Source organism: Convolutriloba macropyga, chromosome 12 (assembly GCF_964194025.1).
Source record: "Convolutriloba macropyga chromosome 12, txConMacr16.3, whole genome shotgun sequence".
Taxonomy (NCBI): Eukaryota; Metazoa; Xenacoelomorpha; order Acoela; family Convolutidae; genus Convolutriloba; species Convolutriloba macropyga.
Window position 1 is genome coordinate 7,847,961 of NC_134479.1, and position 24,016 is coordinate 7,871,976.

General features: G+C 37.0%; 1 protein-coding gene and 1 non-coding gene across 2 annotated transcripts in view; one reads left to right on the plus strand and one right to left on the minus strand.

Moving 5' to 3' along the window:
• Positions 1-24,016, minus strand: part of LOC142351062 (uncharacterized) — a 161,382-nt gene that overhangs the window by 94,895 nt on the left and 42,471 nt on the right. The window contains exons 7-9 of the mRNA XM_075403140.1: positions 9,867-9,997; positions 9,291-9,451; positions 3,234-3,428 (exon numbers count right to left, since the gene is read on the minus strand). Of these exons, the coding sequence (XP_075259255.1) occupies positions 3,234-3,428; positions 9,291-9,451; positions 9,867-9,997 (487 nt within the window). The remainder of the gene's footprint in view (positions 1-3,233; positions 3,429-9,290; positions 9,452-9,866; positions 9,998-24,016) is intronic.
• Trnae-uuc (transfer RNA glutamic acid (anticodon UUC)) lies at positions 20,845-20,916 on the plus strand. Its single transcript has one exon. It is a non-coding gene; the product is annotated as a tRNA-Glu (tRNA).

The following is a 24,016-nucleotide window of genomic DNA, read 5'->3' on the forward strand; positions in this document are numbered from 1 at the left end:
TAAAAAGCCGCTTGCTCATTTGTTCAGCACACAAACCAAACCACTCCAAATTTTAACGCATTTCTTTTCCTGCTTCGAAATTCAATAAAATTGATTTAAAAAACTCTCCTCTCCGAGCCGCAAAAAAACCCCACTATCATAGCCGAGCGAGAAGATGAAAGCGACAATTAAAATGACCTACACGTTTACAATTTTTTATTTAAAACTTCGTTCAAGGGCAATTAAAAAACGATTCTAATCAATTGTCGCAAAAATGGAGACTTCTACTTGGAAAGAACATCGTTACTCCAATATTTTAGTTGCTACTTTAAGAACTACAATTGGCTCCCATTTCGCATCTTAGTGATATGAACACAGAAAATGTGAAGGCAAATACAGAACCCACTTATGTCGGAAGAATTGCTCTCGAACGACAGGCGGGTAGAAAAACATTTGACACCGCCGTGATTGGAACCACTGACCTCCCCATTCATAACAAGATGCACTGACCACTCGGCTATCAGGCCCTTACTTTTGCTATGCTCTAACCGACTTTATTTCAGCAACAAGCTTTACTTCGGAGTGAGAGCAATAGAGATCACTCAAAAATGAAGAACGAAAGCGTGAAAAATTTACTTGAGAAGTCAAAGAATGTTTTAGAAGAAAAGCGCAAAATGGTCAAGCACAAAATGTGCATAAAAAAGATTACAATGATTACAATAATTGCTATCAACTTCCTTCAAGAGCAATTAATCACTACCTGAAATGGATTTACATGATTTAAATCTCAACTAAAAAAAGAATATTGAATCTAAACTATCATAAAATGCAGTTCGTGAACCCTTGTGGCGGTCCACTTGTCAATTGAAGCGTCTAATCTCTACAAAAAAAAAACAACCGAGTGAAGTTTGGGCAACTTTGACAAACTTCAGACTATCCCTATTTAACAGACGCTATCCCCATTTAACTTAACAGGGGAGGTTGGAGACTAAAATTTGACTTTCTTAGTGCTAAAGGACTTGAATTGCAGAGCAGTAACGGGCTAATTTTACTATCGACCAGGGAGTTCCGTAACTTCACATAACTTTTAGCCGTTAAATGCCGCTAATTAGTGTGACGAATGGCAGTCAGACGCATAAAAATGCGATTGAAATAGATCAAAATAAAACCAAAAGTCGACTTCGAGTGAAAAATCAACGGAAGCAAAGTGAAAAAGAAAATCAACGTAGAGGAAAAAATTGCCATATATACATCTAAAGCAATTGAAATTAAGTTCGTATACCAGATTAATCTTAAGTTACCAGTAAAATCGGGGGCTTACCAGCCAAACAACCAGCTACGGTCAGACGAATGAATTGCTCTCAAACGACATGAAATGGGAGTCTATAACTGCAATAGTTAGAGTCCATAATTGGAGTTCATAACTGAATTGACCAGCAACATAGTACACTCAAGTTTAACTATTTCTCAAGACAAAACTTCCTCGTTCAATACAAAAAATTGGCCGTAAATAAAATAATGAAATCAGACCCACTGAACTGAAATAATTGCTACAAACATTGTCTTGAGAGTAACTAAAAATCAAGTCGAACGATTTCTCAAAAGGACGTCAAATCAATTCGACGGAAAAATATGCCTCGATTGAGAGCTCTCATCGTCTATACAAATTAATGTCATATATGAATTTCCAGATAATAATCATATATGATAAAACATTGTTATAAGCAGATTTCTCCATGCAAATGGCTGAGACGAGCTGAGCATACAACTACTTCCATTCAATTTTGGTGGCCGAACATTTGCATTTAAACAACTGGAACAAGGACTTAGTAGATCACCAACTGCATTCAGCTGATGTAAGTAAGCATTTACAATCATGTGTTGCCAACAATCATTGATTCGTTTCCTTTGATGACCTAAGCAGTGGTGTTAATAATCGGGGATTCCTTAATACAAAACTTGTATCACATTTTTGTTTGCATTGAAACACTGGTATTTAAACTTTCAATGGATAAGTGTGCATTTGGTATTCGAAAATTTTCCTGGGACACTATAAATGAACATGGGATCGCTCCAATCAAAAAATGAACAATTTTTGAAAGCAGTTCGAATGCCTAAAACATTGAAACTAGTGCGCAGAATAATTGGATTTATGCAATATTTTGCCAAATTTATTCCCAACTTATCTGTGAAACTCCAACCATTTTTTAAACTGTTGAGAAAAGAAAATGATTTGATAACAACTCAAGAACACCAAAACAGCCTTGAAATTTTGAAGAACAGCTTGAAGGAAGCATGCAATTTATCTTTAAAAATGGCCAAACCAGAATGCCAATTCATAATAGTCAGTGATGCAAGTTATTATTCCGCAGGTTATATATTGCTCATTGAAGACTATCACGACCACTCTCTAAATCCAAACGAAAAAAGCATATGCACCAGTGGCATTAGGATTACATTTATTCTCGCCGGCTCATCTAAAGCATTCAATTTTTGTGAAAGAAATTGTTAGGCGTTTATTTTTCATTCGAAGCTTTCGAACACTATATTTGGGGAGTTACCTCAAACCCAATAATTATATTAACAGACAGTAAGAGTATCAGCCGATTCTTCCCAGCAAAAAGACCGCCAACAAATATATGGAATGCAATTGACTATGTACTTTCTGTTCACTTTCTGTTAGGACACACACCAGGGAAAGCTAATGCGCCGATTAATTATCTAGAATTCATGTCAATCCTGTAACAAAAATTATACTGAAAATTGACAACAAAATACCTATCAAAAACATTGATATACAAATCTTGTCAAACACACCAGATAATAGTCTAAATTCCATACAAAACAATTCTGCAATTCAACTTTCTCTTTCTTTACATCTACTTTCTATCAACAATCGTCTCTACTCATTTTATGGTAGGTTCAATAAATTTTTAAACATTTCAAGTAACCAATCAGATTTACAAAGAGATTTGTCTTCATTAGCAAAACATGAATTTTGTAGCCAATCCGATTTATGAAAATAAAGAGATTTAAAGAGAACTGCTTTTATTGGCAATACATAAATATAGCAGATAAACTAACTATGCTTGTAATAATGTTTTATCATGTATGAATATTATCAGGAAATTCATACATGACAATTAAACATATAGCTTACGGTTCGAAATAAAATTATTGCTTTTTTGCATTAATGTACCATTAGCTGTATTTAACATTAAGATCGTACTGGATGTTTTAAAAAAATCTTGTACCTTGTATGTTCTGTTGTATTTCTATGTGCTTGTTTCAACACCCCAATCAATTCTCTCCTCACAACCGAGTGCAGTTTTATCAGAGGTCTGATACCATGAAGAATGTCTCTCACAACAGAAGCAGGCAGTTTTGGCAGATAATCAAACCATTTAGTCAACTCTGTAATTTTTGTGAACGCTGTCACTGGCGCAATTCTAAACCAAACGCCACTGTAACCCAAACCAAACAATCTTTCGAGGTTTGATACCAATTTAAACATTAATGATAGCGAGATAAAGGAAAAAAATATGGCCAGCAGAGACCCCAGGAAACAAACCCGAGACAATTATTTAAAACCTAAAAAACATAATCCGACTAACGTCGGATGAATTGCTCTCGAACGACAGGCGGGGGCATATTAATTTTGGGATGTAGCTTGGAAACTTAAGTGAATTGAGCTTAAGCTTGAATTGAACTTAAGTCCCTAATAGATTTACTATGAATTAGCAACCGATAACTGTCATTTATGAGATTATGTGATAAAACAATAAACATAACCGCCTAGCATCGGGCGAGTTGCTCTCAAATGACCAGCGAGCGCTTGGCTTCGTCAGTAGCTAGCCATGGATTAGTGAGGCTAGCTTCAGCTTAATTGAAGGGGCGTGGGGTTGAGCGCAGCGGGGGTGTGCACCGCAGCGGGGGTTGTGGTGCAACAGTGGGGGGGCATCGGTGGGAGGGGGATATTTGGCTGCACGGGGCCCTCACGGCCTGAACGATGTGCAGGGGTGGGGATTGGGGGAGGCCTGATGTGTGGCGCGGGGTGGATGTGGGATCAATTTCTAAGAACCGCCCTTCACAACATAAGTATAAGTCTTCAAAACAATATCCGTGAATCATATACTTGTAGAGTAAAGAACTGAAAAACTCTAAGAGAACTTAATGCTCACTGGGCGCTACATCTTTATCCCGTTTCTGAGGAAAAAAATTTAAATGGGCGAGACGACAAATCGATAAAGCAAAAAATTGCACTGAAAACGACCAACAGGATTAATATAACTGCTACACAATTAATTCGATTAAAAAAATTCATATAAGCAACCTGCGAGACCTGTTAATAATGAGATGAAACGATAAGACCACTTAAAGTACAACAAACACAAAAACTCAAAAAAATCATCAAAATACGTTGAGAACAAATAGCCAGTCTTGAAAACCGCTAGCCATAAATGGTCTATTCTAGAGACATGTTTACAATAATTGCTTCATGTTCGAGAGCAACTTAAAAATCCAGAAACGGCTCAAAAGTTGTATATGCACAAAAGGAATAGATATTTCAAACAACGGTGTCTCAAATAATGAACGATGCACAATTGCAACAAAATTCAGATTAAAACTGGGAAAACACATTAACCGGCTCAGAAGAAATAACCACACAAAACTGCCATGTGATTGATAGTATCAAATCGCTGACACTATATTAAGCAAGCCGTACTAAGCTCAATACTAAGCAGGCCGCACGTAAAAAAGTTGATTGTCAATAGTATTAATGTGTTCTCCTAATTTGGAGAAAATAGAGAAATCTAATAAATGACAAAAACTGAAATTTTTGTCAACTTTCGTTTATATTTCTTAACAAAAAATGTTTTCTTTTGCAAATAAAACTGTAATTAAATGAAGACTAGTAGTCCGTGCAAGCAAGATGCGTCCAATCAGATCTGAAAAACAACCAACTGCCATCGAAAAAATTGCCCTCGAAAGACAAGCGATGAGGCTGTGCCTTTTTTTATTGCAGCTAGATTAAGTCCAAGCCCATGCAACAAAGTTCAAATTAAAACTGGGAGAACAAACTTAACCTGCTCAGAAGAAATAACCACACAAAACTACCATGTGATTGATATTATCAAATCGCTGACACAATATTAAGCAAGCCGTACTAAGCTCAATAATAAGCAGGCCGCACGTAAAAAAGTTGATTGTTAATAGTATTAATATGGTCTCCTATTTGGGAGAAAAAAAGAAAAATCTAAGAAATGACAAAATTTGAAATTTTTTGTCAACTTATGGTTATATTTCTTTACAAAAATTTTTTTGCAAATAAAACTGTAATTAATTGAAAACTAGTAGTCCGTGCAAGCAGTATGCATTCATTCAAATCGGGAAAACAATCCCTTGCCATCAAAAGAATTGCCCTCAAACGACAAGCGAGTCTTGTCTTTTTTGATTGTAGCTAGATTAGGCTTAGGCCCATGCGCTTTGCATCGCGTGGTCGTAGCAAAAAACTTTGAAGGAACTGGTCGTAAAATTGGGCTTAGCCCTTCAAGCCAAAAAAAACCCGAGACAATTATTTAAAACCTAAAAACATAATCCGACAAACGTCGGATGAATTGCTCTCGAACGACAGGCGGGGGCATATTAACTTTGGGATGTAGCTTGGAAACTTAAGTGAATTGAGCGTAAGCTTGAATTGAACTTAAGTCCCTAATAAATTTACTATGAATTAGCAACCGACAACTGCCATTTATGAGATTATGTGATAAAACAGTAAACATAACCGGCTAACATCGGGCGAACTGCTCTCAAACAACCAGCGAGCGCTTGGCTTCGTCAGTAGCTAGCCACAGATTAGTGAGCCTAGCTTCAGCTTAATTGAAGGGGCGTGGGGTTGAGCGCAGCGGTGGGGGGGGGGGGGGTGCACCGCAGCTGGGGGAGGGGGGGGGGTCTGCACCGCAGCGGGGGTTGTGGTGCAGCAGTGGGGGGGGCAACGGTGGGAGGGGGACATTTGGCTGCACGGGGCCCTTACGGCCTGAACGATGTGCAGGGGTGGGGATTGGGGGAGGCCTGATGTGTGGCACGGGGTGGATGTGGGATCAATTTCTAAGAACCACGCATCACAACATAAGTATAAGTCTTCAAAACAATATCCGTGAATCATATACTTGTAGAGTAAAGAACTGAAAAACTCTAAGAGAACTTAATGCTCACTGGGCGCTACATCTTTATCCCGTTTCTGAGGAAAAAAATTTAAATGGGTGAGACGACAAATCGATAAAGCAAAAAATTGCACTGAAAACGACCAACAGGATTAATATAACTGCTACACAATTAATTCGATTAAAAAAATTCATATAAGCAACCTGCGAGACCTGTTAATAATGAGATGAAACGATAAGACCACTTAAAGTACAACAAACACAAAAACTCAAAAAAATCATCAAAATACGTTGAGAACGAATAGCCAGTCTTGAAAACCGCTAGCCATAAATGGACTATTCTAGAGACATGTTTACAATAATTGCTTCATGTTCGAGATCAACTAAAAAATCCAGAAACGGCTCAAAAATTGTATCGGCACAAAAGGAATAGATATTTCAAACAACGGTGTCTCAAATAATGAACGATGCACAATTGCAACAAAATTCAGATTAAAACTGGGAAAACACATTAACCGGCTCAGAAATAACCACACAAAACTGCCATGTGATTGATAGTATCAAATCGCTGACACTATATTAAGCAAGCCGTACTAAGCTCAATACTAAGCAGGCCGCACGTAAAAAAGTTGATTGTTAATAGTATTAATGTGTTCTCCTAATTTGGAGAAAAAATAGAAATCTAAGAAATGACAAAAACTGAAATTTTTGTCAGCTTTCGTTTATATTTCTTAACAAAAAATGTTTTCTTTTGCAAATAAAACTGTAATTAAATGAAGACTAGTAGTCCGTGCAAGCAATATGCGTCCAATCAGATCTGAAAAACAACCAACTGCCATCGAAAAAATTGCCCTCGAAAGACAAGCGATGAGGCTGTGCCTTTTTTTATTGCAGCTAGATTAAGTCCAAGCCCATGCAACAAAGTTCAAATTAAAACTGGGAGAACACACTTAACCTGCTCAGAAGAAATAACCACACAAAACTACCATGTGATTGATATTATCAAATCGCTGACACAATATTAAGCAAGCCGTACTAAGCTCAATAATAAGCAGGCCGCACGTAAAAAAGTTGATTGTCAATAGTATTAATATGGTCTCCTATTTGGGAGAAAAAAGAAAAATCTAAGAAATGACAAAATTTGAAATTTTTTGTCAACTTATGGTTATATTTCTTTACAAAAATTTTTTTGCAAATAAAACTGTAATTAATTGAAAACTAGTAGTCCGTGCAAGCAGTATGCATTCATTCAAATCGGGAAAACAATCCCTTGCCATCGAAAGAATTGCCCTCGAACGACAAGCGAGTCTTGTCTTTTTTGATTGTAGCTAGATTAGGCTTAGGCCCATGCGCTTTGCATCGCGGGGTCGTAGCAAAAAACTTTGAAGGAACTGGTCGTAAAATTGAGCTTAGCCCTTCAAGCCAAAAAGAGATGAAACCAAAAAAAACTTTTGAAGAGCTGAAATTAAAAAAATTCTCCGCCAGAGAAAAAACTTTTACATGCCTAAATTGCTGAGTGTCTCTATAATAGAGGTATGAACCAAGATCGCTCTTTTTGCATTCCGCTCTTTAAATTTGAACAGTAATGAAACCAACTTTTTAAAAATATTTTACGCCCCGTACCAATTTCACTCCAAAAAATACTGAACAACAGAAAGGAAGACACTCCTCCAATAGTTGTCGCCGAGTTAAAAACAGAAAATAAAAACTCCTCCTCGAGTCGTAAATTAGAGGCTCCCCTGACATATAATCGTGATCACAGTGTGCCGTTTCAATTTAATTTCATAAAACTGAAAACTCTTGCTGTATGAGGACTTGAACAAACCTGATAAGTCTGGCAAAGAGCTGCGAGTAATGATGAACAATAGATCCTTTAGTGGATGCTTTAATGTACAATTTAGTCAACGTTGTCCTCAGAATAGTCATCTGACTAAAGATTACGTAAAAAAGTTGATTGTTAATAGTATTAATGTGTTCTCCTAATTTGGAGAAAATATAGAAATCTAAGAAATGACAAAAACTGAAATTTTTGTCAGCTTTCGTTTATATTTCTTAACAAAAAATGTTTTCTTTTGCAAATAAAACTGTAATTAAATGAAGACTAGTAGTCCGTGCAAGCAATATGCGTCCAATCAGATCTGAAAAACAACCAACTGCCATCGAAAAAATTGCCCTCGAAAGACAAGCGATGAGGCTGTGCCTTTTTTTATTGCAGCTAGATTAAGTCCAAGCCCATGCAACAAAGTTCAAATTAAAACTGGGAGAACACACTTAACCTGCTCAGAAGAAATAACCACACAAAACTACCATGTGATTGATATTATCAAATCGCTGACACAATATTAAGCAAGCCGTACTAAGCTCAATAATAAGCAGGCCGCACGTAAAAAAGTTGATTGTCAATAGTATTAATATGGTCTCCTATTTGGGAGAAAAAAGAAAAATCTAAGAAATGACAAAATTTGAAATTTTTTGTCAACTTATGGTTATATTTCTTTACAAAAATTTTTTTGCAAATAAAACTGTAATTAATTGAAAACTAGTAGTCCGTGCAAGCAGTATGCATTCATTCAAATCGGGAAAACAATCCCTTGCCATCGAAAGAATTGCCCTCGAACGACAAGCGAGTCTTGTCTTTTTTGATTGTAGCTAGATTAGGCTTAGGCCCATGCGCTTTGCATCGCGGGGTCGTAGCAAAAAAACTTTGAAGGAACTGGTCGTAAAATTGAGCTTAGCCCTTCAAGCCAAAAAGAGATGAAACCAAAAAAAACTTTTGAAGAGCTGAAATTAAAAAAATTCTCCGCCAGAGAAAAAACTTTTACATGCCTAAATTGCTGAGTGTCTCTATAATAGAGGTATGAACCAAGATCGCTCTTTTTGCATTCCGCTCTTTAAATTTGAACAGTAAGGAAACCAACTTTTTAAAAATATTTTACGCCCCGTACCAATTTCACTCCAAAAAATACTGAACAACAGAAAGGAAGACACTCCTCCAATAGTTGTCGCCGAGTTAAAAACAGAAAATAAAAACTCCTCCTCGAGTCGTAAATTAGAGGCTCCCCTGACATATAATCGTGATCACAGTGTGCCGTTTCAATTTAATTTCATAAAACTGAAAACTCTTGCTGTATGAGGACTTGAACAAACCTGATAAGTCTGGCAAAGAGCTGCGAGTAATGATGAACAATAGATCCTTTAGTGGATGCTTTAATGTACAATTTAGTCAACGTTGTCCTCAGAATAGTCATCTGACTGATATCATAATCAGTGAACACTTTCACAATCACCTCTGAGCCCAATTGACACGCCTGAAACATTAAATACGCATTCTGGATTATCTCGGCTGCAGAGTTGCTAAAAGACACTCTAAAAGACGGTTAACGAGACTGCAAAGATTGCACCCTACACCTTGAATTTCTTCTCCGAATTCCAAGCAGCATTGTAGCGCTGCATCTTACAGACCTGGAAACCTCTAAGATAGCTGCACGCCAACTTAATGCCCCGGGCTTCACGAATTTATGAGGATGCAAAGTTAAATGGTTGAAAAGACAAAAATAATAGCTAATTTTTTGGAGGAAAATTTGGAAAAGGAACAGTTTGCTCAATTGTAACACTTTTTCAAACTACTATAGGACGATTTTTTTTAATGGAGAACTCGACCAAAAAATAGATCCATTTCTATCTGCAATTCAAAAAGTAAAGTACATAAATTTCGATCAGCACCTGTTGTCTGGTTGAAAAAGGCTCATGAGGAACAGACGTCTTGAATGACGACACATTTGCGTTGTTTCCAGCCACTGATATTGGATGAGGACCAAAGTTGTCGAGCAGAAGGAATCCAAATGCCACGACGCCTAGAACAACATTTAACTGTTGAGTGCCTTTAAAGCTGACAATACAATAATTTCAGAGAACGAATTCAATAAGTCAGTAGCGATAAAGCCACTTGTTCGTAACTTCATCAAGGCAAAAGGAAATGAACATACATTATCTATGCGATATAATGCCTACGAGGTTAAGAAAATGACGTTAATAAAACTTTCTCGCTGCTCATTTCATTTTACGCAGTAACAGCGCTTTCACCCAAACTCTTAATATAGCAACAAGAAATAAGAGCGTTGATCCTATCCATCTACAATTCGACAATTCGCGTACACTTGCAATACAAGGAAATCAGGCGTCTGATCTTCTTGGTACAATATACCTGCTTCCAACAAAAACTGCATGAAGAGCTACGGTATACAATACACTTTCATCGGCTTAAAATCAAAGAAAACTAGTAATAGAACACTGTAACAGTTTACTTGTCAAGTCCCAGTTGTTCTAGCGGTTAGGATTTGTGGCTCTCACCCACAAGGCCCGGACTGGGAAAGTTTTAAAATAACAAACAGTTAATAGCTGAAGTTTTGTTTTACCCCAGATTTTTTTTCAACGAGCAGAAATCAAATTTACCCTCAAAAAACTATTGTGACCAAACGATGCCATCTCTACAAGCTCTGGTGCTTCTCGAGGAATATCACTTCCAAAGACAAACACACGAGCTTAGAAGGACCTGAAAACATAAATCTTAAAACAAAAAACATCAATCTTGAAAGAAATGAAGTTTTTAAAAAACTTGAAATAGTAAAAGTTTGCGCGTTTAAGGTTGCACTAGCAGGCCCGCAAAATTATAACCAGAAAATCATTAACACGAATAGAAGGTTTAAAAGAAATAAAGGTTTCTGTTTCGCACCAACTCGGGCTCGAACCCATGCCCCTCGTGTAACAGCTATTGGTCTCACAACTTAAGCTATTTATGTGCATTGCACTTGTCTTTTGCTCATTCTACAGCAAATTTCTGGATAATGGCGTTTGTGACTTGCATGTTTTTGCTATGCCGAAAGCTTAATCAGCGCAATATCTGCATATTAGGAGCTTAAAAAGGATGATAAAGCGCGTCTCAAAACGCATCTATTACGCTAGGTTGCATGACTAAGGGCCCTAAAACATGTTACGTTGACCATTGTGCTCAATTGCGACTGATATTTACTATAAAAAAGGAAGATAAGACAAAACAACTAAAACTACTCAAAACTTAGTTTCATAGCAATTTTATAGATAATGGTAACAGAAAAACTCAGATTAGCAGTCTTTTAACTTCCGCTAAAACTGCGCTATAAACACTACAAATCACAGTTTCTCACGTTTATTTGAATGATAAAAGCGATTGTGAGAAACTGTGGTTATAGCGCAGTTCGTAAGATAAAAGACTGCTAATCTGAAGTTTGAAGTGTTTTTCTGTTACCCATATCCATAAAATTGCTATTTCAGATTGAGAGCATCTGAGATTACGCAAACATCAAAAAAGCGTGAAAAACTTAGTTGACAGCGAAGAGTGTTCTAGAATAGCGCAGAATCTGTACGGCTAAAACTTTGCAGAAAAACGTTTAAAATAAGAGCTCAAAACTTAGTTGGGGAGCAATTAAAAAACGCGTAGAACCCAGGACAGTAAATCTTCCCTCTTGGCGAGCATACTTTTAAGCCCTCTTAGCCCCGTGTTAACTGCAATTGACCAACAGTCTTTTGTCCCAGGTGCGGTTCTCACCCATCTACTTAGAGCCTTTTAGTTCATTGAATTCTCTCAATATGTTTGCTTAACCATGCTGCTTAAAGCGGTTCTTAAACGCGAGCGATTCGAGGGGCCCCCTAAACATGCAAAAATGTCCAAATTTAGAGCTCACGCGTTTAACATATAGGTTTAGCATTTTTCTTTCGAACCCACACAGGAAAATAAAACGAATCAGCGTCGCAAGAAGTCCTCTCGAACAACAGGCGGAATAATGTTGATTAGAAATTTTTATGTCTACAAAAAGAAGAGTACCCGACACGGGTTCGAAACCTCGACCTCAGATTAGCAGTCAACCATCTTACCAACTGCGCTGTAAAGATTACATACCACCGTTTCCTACGATCGCTTTTAGCGTATCAATAAACATATTTCAGATTGAGAGCATTTGAGATCACGCAAAACTCAAAAAGTAAAGCGTGAAAAACTTAGTCGAAAGCTAAGAGTATTCTAGAATAGCGCAGAATCTGTACGGCTAAAACAATGCAGAGAACACACGTTTACAATAAGAACTTCAAACTTAGTTCCGGAGCAATTAAAAAACACTTAGTACCCAGGACAGTAAATCTTTCCTCTTGGCGAGCATACTTTCAGGACCTCTTAGCCTCGTGGTAATTGCACCTTACTAACAGTCTTTTGTACCAGGTTCAGTTCTCACCCATCTACTTTGAGCCTTTTAGGTCATTGAGCTCTCTCAATTTGTTCACTTAACCATGCTGCTCAAGGCGGCTCTTAAAAATGCGCTTCGAGAGGCCCCTTCAACATGCAAAATTTTGTCCAAATTGAGAGCTCACGCGTTTAATATATAGGATTACCAATATACCTACATAAAACAAAATTATGAATTGCAAAAGTACTGTCAACTGTCTTCTGTCAAATCAACTGTCAAAATCAACTGTCAAAAAAGGAAATCTAACCAACAACTCCAAACATAGCCGGCAAAATGCCGGAAAATAACCGCCGTTGACGCACATCCGGATTGAAATAAAAAGATCTAAGAGCGAAAAATAAAAAGTGTTCGACATCGGTGTGCAGTTTCAGTTAGAATCTAAAACAATAAATTATTCAGCTTTTTAACTCAAGGCTATTCAGCTTAAAAATAACGTCAGCTAACAATGGCTCTAAATTGGCAAAAGCAAATTAACCTAAAAAGGGAAAATTCAATTAATTTTTAATAGAGTACAATTACATTTACAAATTAAAAAGTTTCTTTCTAGCAATCCAGAGTACAAAATTTCTCATGAAACATTAGTGTAAACAAACATTATTGAACAAACCTAAAAATCACATTTTCAGACAACCTTTTTCTGATGAGGTATTTGGCAAGTAACCATTAGGTATTATCAAAAATTCATAGGTAGTCAAATCCTACTTGGTACTAATTGAAAGAGAGATACATATATAAAATTATGCATCGTGAGCAAACTATGCCAAAACTCGATGTTATTAAGGAGAATTAAAAGCACCAGAAATGATGAAACATTATGCTTTGTGGTATTTGAACATGATTCAGCGTAGAACTATTTGACGATCAAATTTGATTTTTTGCAAAAATGGTGATTACAGAATGGCCAAACAGATGCATTTCTAAGAAAAGAAAAATTTAATGTGAGTATTAAGTTGAATTATTTTGAATTTTTATTACTGTGCGTTGATGTTTGTGGCATATATCATGGCTGATCCCGCGTTGAAGCTTTTTTGCGCTCTATAAAGTATATGGAAGAAACCAAAGCATCTTGCAATTTGCGTCTTTGAGGTAAGCAAATTGTTAATATTTAATTGAAATGAAAAACGAAATTCCAAATTTGAAATGACGATAGCCGGGCAAAAAGCTTTCCGATCAGTTAAATTAGTTTACTCCAAGGTAAAGTTGACAAACTTCATCAAAGTTTAGCTGTTAAAAGAAAGCTGTCACGAAATCTTAAATTTGTCACCTGTTTTCTCTCTCTCTCTCTCTCTCTCCCTGTCTAATGTTCAATGGAAAGTCAAGCATATTTGGACGAACATAAAAAATATCAAACTTAGCTACATTCCGACGGCATTTAACTCATTCAAAGAGATGACAACGGATAGGTCGAAATTTTCATTTCCAGAAGAAAACATGAGCTGCATAGCACCTGCGAACAAATCATCTGCTTAGGAAGCTGATAGGTTTGAGACATGTCAAGAAACTAAAACATAGCCGGCAGATTGCCGGAAGAGCTGCGAAAGAATAGACCTGCGTGCCATATAATAGAGATAGAAACAGAGACAGATCTAAATTGAAAAAAAATCGACTCCGCTAAAAAAAGCTAAGTAAAAATTATTCAGCGATAAATTAAAAAAGATTGTTAAAACTCTTCCCGCAGAAGCTTCTTATTAGGGACCTTTACTGCACAAATGAGTTCCTTTGACCTTAAACAAAATCAAATTAAACTTAAGTTTTAAAATGCAAAAGTCATTTTATTGAGTGAGGTAAGTCAAAAGGTCATCAAAATCTAATCACGCAAAAAACTTTCGCTAAAGAGAGTGAGAGGAAGAAGTAATTCAGAAAATTTGACTTTTTCAGCTTTGCTGTGTGAACAAATGTAAAACGAAAAAGAGCGTCAGACGACGAAACAAAAAAAATTAGCCGGTAGAATACCGGAAACGACTCGAATCGTCGTGCATTATAATCTCTAACCTAACCTTACCAAAATCAGAACATCAAAAAAGAAAAAAAACAAAAGTAGCCCAACAAACCACATTAGAGTATTTTAAAAATGCCGACAATATTTTAGGTGCGGGGGAGCTAGGTGGGGTGGGCGGGTAGATAGGTTGGGGAGGTGGGTAGTGCTGGGGTAGTTGGGGGGGTAGGTGTGGGTAGCTAGGTGAAGGGAGGGGGTAGGCGTAGGTGAGGGGTAAGATGTGGGGGGGGGGGGGGGTGCGGGGGCGGTGGGGGGGGAGATAGGTGGTGTGTGTGTGTGTGGGGGGGGTGGGTGTGCGGTGTAGTTTAGATAATTAGGGGTGACTTATATAGGAACAAAAAATCTCAAAATGACCTCTTCACCTTGAACATTACCAGCAGTTCCTTATTACTATACATTACAAACGAAGCTACTGTTAAAGTGAACTGTTAGAAAACAGAAGTCAACAATCAAAAATGGAGGTAAATGCTCCAACAGAAAGAAGTCAAAATTCAAGTCAAGAACAAACTTGCTTTTCTGCTTTAAAAAACATAACCGACTAACGTCGGGCGAAATGCTCTCCAACGACCGGCGAGCGGTTGGCTTCGTCAGTGGGTGGGGGGTGCACCGGGGGCTGATGGGGGGCAACAGTGCGGTGGGGGTGGAGGTAATAGGGGGAGGGGGGGTCAACAGGGGGGGGGGGGGGTCTCAACCTCTAAGAACCGCCCTTCACACCATAAGTATAGGTATAAGTCTCCAAAACAGTTTGAGCTGTGAAATAGAGCTGAAAGGCTCTAAGAGCACTTAATGACCGCTACCTGTTTATCCCGTTTTTGAGGACGAAAAGTCAAAAGCGTCAGACGAAAAATCGCATAAAAAATAGACCGACAGGACTAATATAATTGCTACAAACTTCGTTTGAGAGCAATTAAAAACCTGTGAATCTCAATACTCCTCTTCGAGTTGTTCAAACCAAGAGTACCGCAATATAGCTCCGCTCAGCTGACAGCTTCGCAGCTATAACAAAAACATAGCCGACAGATTGCCGGAAAATAGCCGCGATAGACGCTTGGGGCCTTACATGAATTGAAACAACTAAAGAAATTAGATAGACAGATCGACCACCAGTCCGTTAATAGACCACTAGACTTTTTGTGTTAGCTTTGGACTGTCATTTTTATGAGACACATAAAATCTATAGGGAGAAAGCCCTAATAGGGCTTTTCAAAATTAGGATATTTTCCGTTTGTGCCCCCTCAGCTTAGTGGGCGCATATTATTTGCACCCCTCAGATGCACGTGCATTATTTTTTTACATAATGACTTACTATGTAATGGCACGTGCTTTGTAACTGGGGGCGCATAACGCACTGGGGGGGGCAGAAACGGAGAAGATCCCAAAATTAATATTCGAAATCAAAAACTCTAATAATCAAAATTAGGGCATATATGTTTGGCACTACTTCGATGCACACTATTGACCTTTAGTAAGTAATTGTTCATAAAAGTTTAAGTTCCATAAGTGAGGTAAGTAATTGAAAAAGTCAATTCCAAGAAGTCAGGGTAAGACGAAACAAAAATCTGTTAGACGAAGTAAAAAAATTTAGGAGCGCTATAATAGCCGCCCGCCTGGAATTGAGGACGCGGCTATTAATAACCACGAACAAACCCAACAACAGGAATATGACAAAATATAAGGCAGTATAGTGTTTGAGCAGAGAAGACATTAAAAAATAACTGTTGAAATAAATTTGATCAATAATGAAGCAAATGTTCCACCGATCAAACGCAGGATAATAAAGACCGGATGCGAAGGAGCATTTGATACATTTTTTCAGGCAATCCTTAAAAAGTGAAAAAGTTAACAGAAAGATGACAAAATAAAACAAAAACGGAAACGCAGATTAAAATATCACAAGTGCAAGAGAATTAGTGAAATAAAATAGCTCAAAAGTTCTGCGCGCAATAAGTATTCCTTGAAAGCAGCAAATGTAGAATTTTTTTACTTCCAAGCAATACCTATTGTGCATAAACGAAGAACTGCGCTATCCCTCTCTCGCACACGCACACTTTTTCTCTCAACGAACACGCACAAACGCACTCACACGACTCTTGCTACAAACTAAAAAAAATGATGTTAATATCCTCGACACGTCTCAAGTTACCGGCGTTAAGACTGAAACTTCAACAATCGACCTAACTCTTTTCGAAAGCGTGGAGAGAGACTTTGCTTCTACAACATTTATCACAACAGCTAGCTACAACAGCTAGCTACCGTTAGTCTCACTGACCGACGTGGTGATTGACAGTTAGAAAAAGAAAAGTAACGACAGCCTATTTTTGTGTGCCAGTGTAATTTATGTTCCATTGAAAGACGAATAAGGGCCGTCAATGCTGATCCTCAGCAACAGGAAATCAAAAACAACCAGATTTATTGTGAAAATTCAAAAACACACGAATACTTTATGAAAAGAAACAACTTAGAAGCAAAAAATCATTAATTATCCACCAAGATACCTTATTAGATTCTTTAATGCCTTGAAAGAAAGCCGATAAGCTCTGCCAGTAAAAACCCTAAGCATCGCGATATCAAAAACAACCAGAATCACGGGTAGAATCTTAAAAAAAATCAAAAAGTATTTTTGAAAAAGAATAGAGTCACAGACAAAAAGGAATTTTCTATCAACTAAAAAACACAGCCACTTATTGCTGGAGTAGCTGCAAAATAGATTTGCGCGTCGTATGATAAAGATAGAAACAGATATATAAAAAAGTTGAAAAAGTTACTCACGCTGCTCAAAAAGCTATGTACAAAATATTCAGCGATAAATTAGTAGAACTTGATCAAATTCATTCCGCAGAAGGCTTTTTATTAGAACCTTTATTAGACATATGAAATCCTTTGACATTAAACCAATGCAAATAAACTGCAATTTTAACGTGCAAAAGTCTTTTTATTGAGTAAGGTAAGTCATGTATGATCACAATTTAATCACGCAAATGACCTAAAAACGTTTGCTAGAGAGAGTTGGAAATGACTGCAAGGGCGCAAAAGCCGTTAGTGAGTGGAAGAAATCATTCAGAAAATTTTACTCTTTCAGCTTTGCCGTGTTAGTAAACGTAAAACGAAAAAAGCGCCTGAGCTGACAAATTTACAAAATAGACGGAAGAATTCCGGAAACGACTCAAACAGTCGGCCCTACCAAACAGCCGATTAAATAATTCGTACATTTTAAAACCACTCATGAGATTTAATCTAATATTTCAAGTCAATTCATGAAAAAAGAAGCCGTTAAAACTTACATAGAATTAACATATTTTTAAATATTACAAGGGCACACAAAGCCAAGGATAAGTTCATTCAAGCTGTGAAGAGTACAGAAACGCTCGACAAACAATTGGCAGGTCATATTGGAATAAAAAACTCAACTAAGATTCTTTAACAAACAAAAAAAGGCAGAAAGCCAAGAAAAAATTTTACAATTTGTCAAATAATCTTGGTATCCAAACACTTCTTATGTAATAGGCTTTTTTCAAATTCAACTTAAAGCTGTAAAACAAAACAATCGCCGAAAAATCGCTGTAAGTCGCCTAAAAATCAGCAATGTAGCTAAAAGCTCCAAATTAGCATAAAACACATTAAAAAGCAAAAACCGTCAAACCTCTATAAAAACAAACCACAAGTAAATAAAATATCAACCAAACCTCTTAAATAAAGAAAACTTTTAAAAAGCCGCATGTCAACAAAAAAAATTGCCCGCTTGGAATTATTCGTTCACACCTTAACTTCTTGCAATCCTAAACTACAATCCAACGATTTGAATGAGCTATTTAGAGCTACTGCATCTGACCAGATCAAACAGTGTCATCCGAAAAGGCAAACAGTCATAAAATCGGAGAAATTAAAACAACCAAAAACAAACTAAATAAAACCATAATAATTGCTATAACTTTAGAAGCTCCTACACCGAAGGTCAAATTTTAACCATATATAAATACCCTTAGCACACACACAAGCCTTGAAAGGGGTTAATTGGCGAATAAACATGAAAAAATTCGAGAAATATGCCATACACTTTAAAATTGAAACATTTTCCAATTTCAGGCCTAAGAAAACTTTTACGGGCCCATAAAAATCGATAAACTCTATAAAGAAGAAAATAAAATTTTTAAATGCATTTGATAAAAATTTCAAATTTTATAACATAAATTGCATTAAATGAGTGATAATTAAATGTTGAAAGCCATTCGATTGCCTCTAATAGCTATGCAGTAACCTTTTACCAAACCCTGGTCACTGGTGCCAGAAAAACTCAAAAACATTGCAAAAATTCGTGTCAGTCAATGGTTGAAAAACATTCCATTGCCACTGAAAACAAATAAGTAACCTATTATCAAAACCTAGAGGCGGATTCTTGGCCCCTGGGCTCGATAACTGCAAAAAAGCAAAAATTTTTGAAATTAAAATCACGAAAATTATTCTATTACCAATAAAAATTTTGCAGTAAGCTATTATCAAACTCTAGAGGAGGTTCCCTGTCCCTGGGTCGGCAAAAACGCAAAAAATGACAAACACTTTAAAAATAGACGTTTTGTAAAAAAAATTGCAAGAACTCGTGATATTAAAAAGTTGAAAACATTCCACTACCACATCAGATTGTGCAGTAGCAAATTATCAGACCCTAGGGGAAATTTTCTGTCCCAGGAAGCTGGGCTTTGACAAAAATTTACAACAAGTAGTACCATTTTTTGTGTCATGTTTGCAGTATCAAAACATATAGCTCGAAAAGGGCATAAAAAGTAATTATATCTTGCAAAAGACTCCTCTGTCAAACTTTACAAACCTCGATTTAAAAGTGTCCAGGCAAAAAATTTCAAAAAATGACAGAAACCGGAAACTTGCACCATTCTGGGCTCACAGACACCTAAAAACGACCTTTTAATCTTTGAATTAAGGCCTTGCCAGCAGCTGCACCCTTCTAAGCACTTGGATGTCTACTAAAAATAACCCACAAAACAGGGGGTGTAAAGATAACCCACAAAACAGACCACCAATACAATCCAAATTCTTTGAATTATAAGAGAACCAAGAGCACCGCAATATAGCTCCGTTCAGCTTACAGCTTCGCAGCTATAGAGATAAAAAAAAGTTCATTTTTGTCTCATTAAAAAGCCAAGGGGACTTGTTTTTGATCAAGCTAAGTGAAAGCATCTACTGTTAAAAGTCGCAAACTATTAGCTGCCAATTGAGGGCTTCAAACAAATGCAACTATGCACAATTAGAAAACATGAGTGAAGTTATCACTGTTGATGAGAAAAACAATGAACGCAGAAGTCAGCGCCAATGAAAACGGCTCTTAAAAACGGAAAATCTGCAATTTGTTACTCACCTTTAAAAGCAGGTTTTTCAAAGATCACGCCACGGACCAACTCGATTTTTGCTCCTTTTTTTACTATTTCCGTGTGTCTAAAATCACTACTGCGATTCAACTTCGAAATAAGTTGAAAGTTTGAACCGATCATTAAGAAAGCGCTATTGTACAATTCAAATTCTTTGAACTGTAAAAAAAGAGACATAAACAATAGCCCTTGAGGGGCTGACGGCGGCCATTTAATATCAAAAATAGTCGACTTATTTACGTGCTTGGTGTCTCTAGTAGTTAGCTAAATCTTGACGAAACTAGTGTCATTGGGAGGATGGATATACGCAAGAAAATTGGGGAAGGGTTTTTGATTTCCCAAAATCTACCTCCAATGAAATTATACCTCATCAGCAGTTTTGTGAGGGGGAGCCTAAATGGGACTAAGGAGTTCAATAATGGGCTTCAAATAACCACATTAGAGTTTAACATATGCCACTATTAAGATTTAAAGTAAAAAATGGCACCAGTTTCGGAGCACTTTTCATTTGACTTTTAGTATTAAATTGCCGCCAATTGAATTCAGTTGCTTGAAATTGTGTTTGAGAGTGAATTTTAGATCACGCGAAACGCAAAAGGTCAAGGGCGTAAAAGTCATTCGAAAAGTCAAAATCGTCAAGCGAAAATTTTGCATAAAAAAGACACACATGGTTACAATAATTGCTATGAAATTCGTTCGAGAGCAACTAAACAATTGGACCCATATAGGATCTGACCCCCCCCCCCCCCACACACACACACACACACACATACACACACGCACGCACGCACACACACACGCAAACACACACACACACACAACACACACACACACACACACACACACACACACACACACACACACAAACACTCACACACACTTATGGGCATGTTAATTTAATGCCCCCAGCGAACCCGCGAAACGCTAAGGGACGGCCAAAATAGATCGCCTAATAATTGCTCGCTACTAGAAATTAGTATTTAAGGCATGAGTGAGCATCATCTAGAATGTAAAGTATACCGGTCGAAGAGTGCAACTCCTATTATAGAATATCCCAGTTGGTCTAGCGGTTAGGATTTGTGGCTTTCACCCACAAGGCCCGGGTTCGACTCCCGGACTTGGAACTTCATAACTTCGATATTTTTGGTATTCTGAACAAAATCCGTTGATCAATTTTTACATATATAAGTCTGTTTTAAGCGAGTAGATAAGAAATTAATACCGAATGCGGTCAGAAACCATTTTTGCTTCAAAAGCAGGTCCCACGGAGATTTGTACTCGGATTTTCGGACTCAGTTCTCAATGTCATAAAATATAAAACAGTTAGCAAAATAAAAATGGCCGAACCTTTGCTGAAAACTCGCGTGCAAGTTTTTAAATGGCAGAGCTCTGCAGTTCCACATTTTCCTATGTACAATGGTAGATTTCAAACCGAAGTTAGTGTTACAGGTAAAGTCAATTGAATCTGCAGAAGTCCCTAGTTACGAAGGAATTGATGGAATCTTGCAATGTTTTGAATTCACTCGGAAGACGATGATGTATTTTGTACACTTTGCTGAGCGACTGCTGTTTAAAAACAGTTCTTCGCCGGAAATGCGAAAAATGAATCTCGCCAAGAAAATTCAAACAAACTTAACGCAACAAGTCGAAAAAGCGGCAAATGAGGCAAAGCGAAACAATTTTTTCCAAACACGTAAATAAATAATATAACCGAAAAGCTAAAATTAACATGCCTTCAGAATAATCAGGAATATATAATCAAAATTATTCAGGAAAATATTCAAAAATAAACAATAATCTTCTGGTTATTGATAAAAGTTACGGATTAAGCTGTTCGTTCCTCTAAATATTAAAATAAGACCCGAATGATCCTAATTGTCTGTCTACAGGTATATTTTCATGCTGACATTGCAAGAACTCTGTGAAAGTTCTTTTGAAAAGAAATTTTCTCAGTCGCTCTTACATACAAAGGTAACTTAATTCACTTTTGAATGCTCTTCAAAATCGATGATCTTTCACTCTGATTAGTATACTTTTGCGTTCTTATTACCGTCTGCTTTGTCCGTTTGTTCTGTTTTAACTGTAGGCGGTTGGCACATTTTTTAAGGTTTCTGATTTCATCCTCTGGTTTAAGTCTGTGTGAAGTTTCAACAGACTAAACTTTGAAATAATTAAATCACCCGTAGGACAGGTGATTTGAGAAGAAGATGACGACAATGAACAAATTTACGACGCATATAACACACTTTAATGCCCCAGTTGATCTGTCGATTTATGCGCTGTATGTTTTCTGCTGGCATTGTTTGTAAAAAAACTACTGGATGGCAAATGAGAGTGAATATTGAAGATTGAAAATGGCAAGATTGAAGACTTGATAACATGAAGCCTTACTTTCAAAAGTATATGGTTTTTACCAGATATAGTGAGCGAAAGGCAGTCGCCATTTTTCTAAAAACTACATCACAGCAGACTTTATTAAGTTCACTTTAAATGTAAAGTTCGGTTCCATTTCATCCCTGGCAGAAAAATAAACTAGCGCTGTTTTAGCAGCATTCAAAGGCAGTTGATTTTCCTGCAAGTACAAGTCTGTCTCCAAGAGTTGAGTACGGCAGCGGGCGGGGGGAATGTCGAGCGGGCTTGCTTATGGGTGGAATGAGGTGGATACGGAGGTGAGTGGGGGGACAGATGGTGGGAAAATGGGAAGCTGAGGCGGCTTCAAAATCTAAGAACTGCCCTTACACAAATTTATTTCTCGGTGAATGACATACTTAGAGTCTAGTAAGCCGAAAGGCTCTTAAGGGCCTTTAATTTCCTCCGGGCTTAACCAGTTTATGCCATTTTTGGGGACGAAAAGTCAAAACAGTCAAGCAAAAAATCCTACAGAAAAACCACAGCACTAATATAAATGCTACAAATTTCGTTTGAGAAAAATGAAACACTTTCAAATGAAATCAAAATCTTGCCAGGCTCCCAACGCCATGGCATCTCCAAATGCAAAAGGATCGCAGCTAACTTTTTAAAAAAACTTTCGCTAGGTAACTAGCAGAAAGATAACAAAATACTAGCCGGCCCGCAAAAGCATCAAAAGAATATTCTTCAAAAAAGGAGGTTCAATAACTCAACTTTCTTCGTACCACCTCGGTCACAAACACATGCCCCTCGTATAACAGCCATAGGTATTACGTTACGTAATCGATGTGTTTAGTTCGGGTCTATTTCCCTAAATACCAGCAATTTTTTCAATTGCTTTTTTGGCTTTGCTGCCTTGCTTATTTAAGGTGCGCTAAGACTTGTGTTAAGACAAATAACGAATTTCCACATGTTGTCATACCATGTGGCAATGCGTAACGCAAAAAATAAGTTAGGTTGCATGTTTAAGGAGCGCTAAACATATCAAGATTAGGAGCTTCTGAAAAACACAAAATAAGAAAAAGAGACAAGAAACAGAGAAAAAGTAGACATGAAAGAAGGAACGAAAAGACTAAAAAGACAAAAAAAAGAAGAAAAACGGAAGAAAAAAAGGAAAAAGAAGAGAGTATAGAGAGAAAAGACAGAAATAGACAGAACAGATAAAAGAAAGGGAGAAAAAATAGAAAAGAAACAACAGAGAAACAAAAAAGCGGAGAGAAAAGAAAGAGAGGAAATGAAACAAAAGAACAAAATAAAGAGGAACGAAATATAGAAACGAAAAAGATAGAGAAAAAACACCGCAAATAAAGAGAAATGTAAGAAAAAAACGGGAAATATAGAGAGGAAACAAAACCGAAAGAAAACGCAGAAACGAAAGACAGAAAAGAAAGAGAAAACAAGAGAGAACGACAGAAAACAAAGACAAAAGGAAGTTAAAAGCAAATGAGAAAATGATACAGAAAGGAAAGGGAAAAGAAGAGAGAATTTAAAGAGAGTAAAGAAATAGAGAAACTAAAGACAGAAAGGAAAGGCAGAAAAAAAGCGAAGAGAAAGAAAAGCAAAAAAGAAGCGAAAAGCAAGAGTGAAGAAAGAGAAAAGCAAAAAGGACAGACAGAAACGACAGAAAAAAAACGAAAGAGAGAAACGAAATAGATAAAAGAGAAACGAAACAGAGGAAAGAAGAAAGAAAGAAAGCGAGAAAAGATAAGAGGAAAGAAAATGAGAAAAAAGGAAAGTAAAAAGAAACAGAGAACAGAAAGACAGAAAAACATGAGATGGAAAAAGAAAAAAGACAGACAAGAAAAAGTGAAAAGG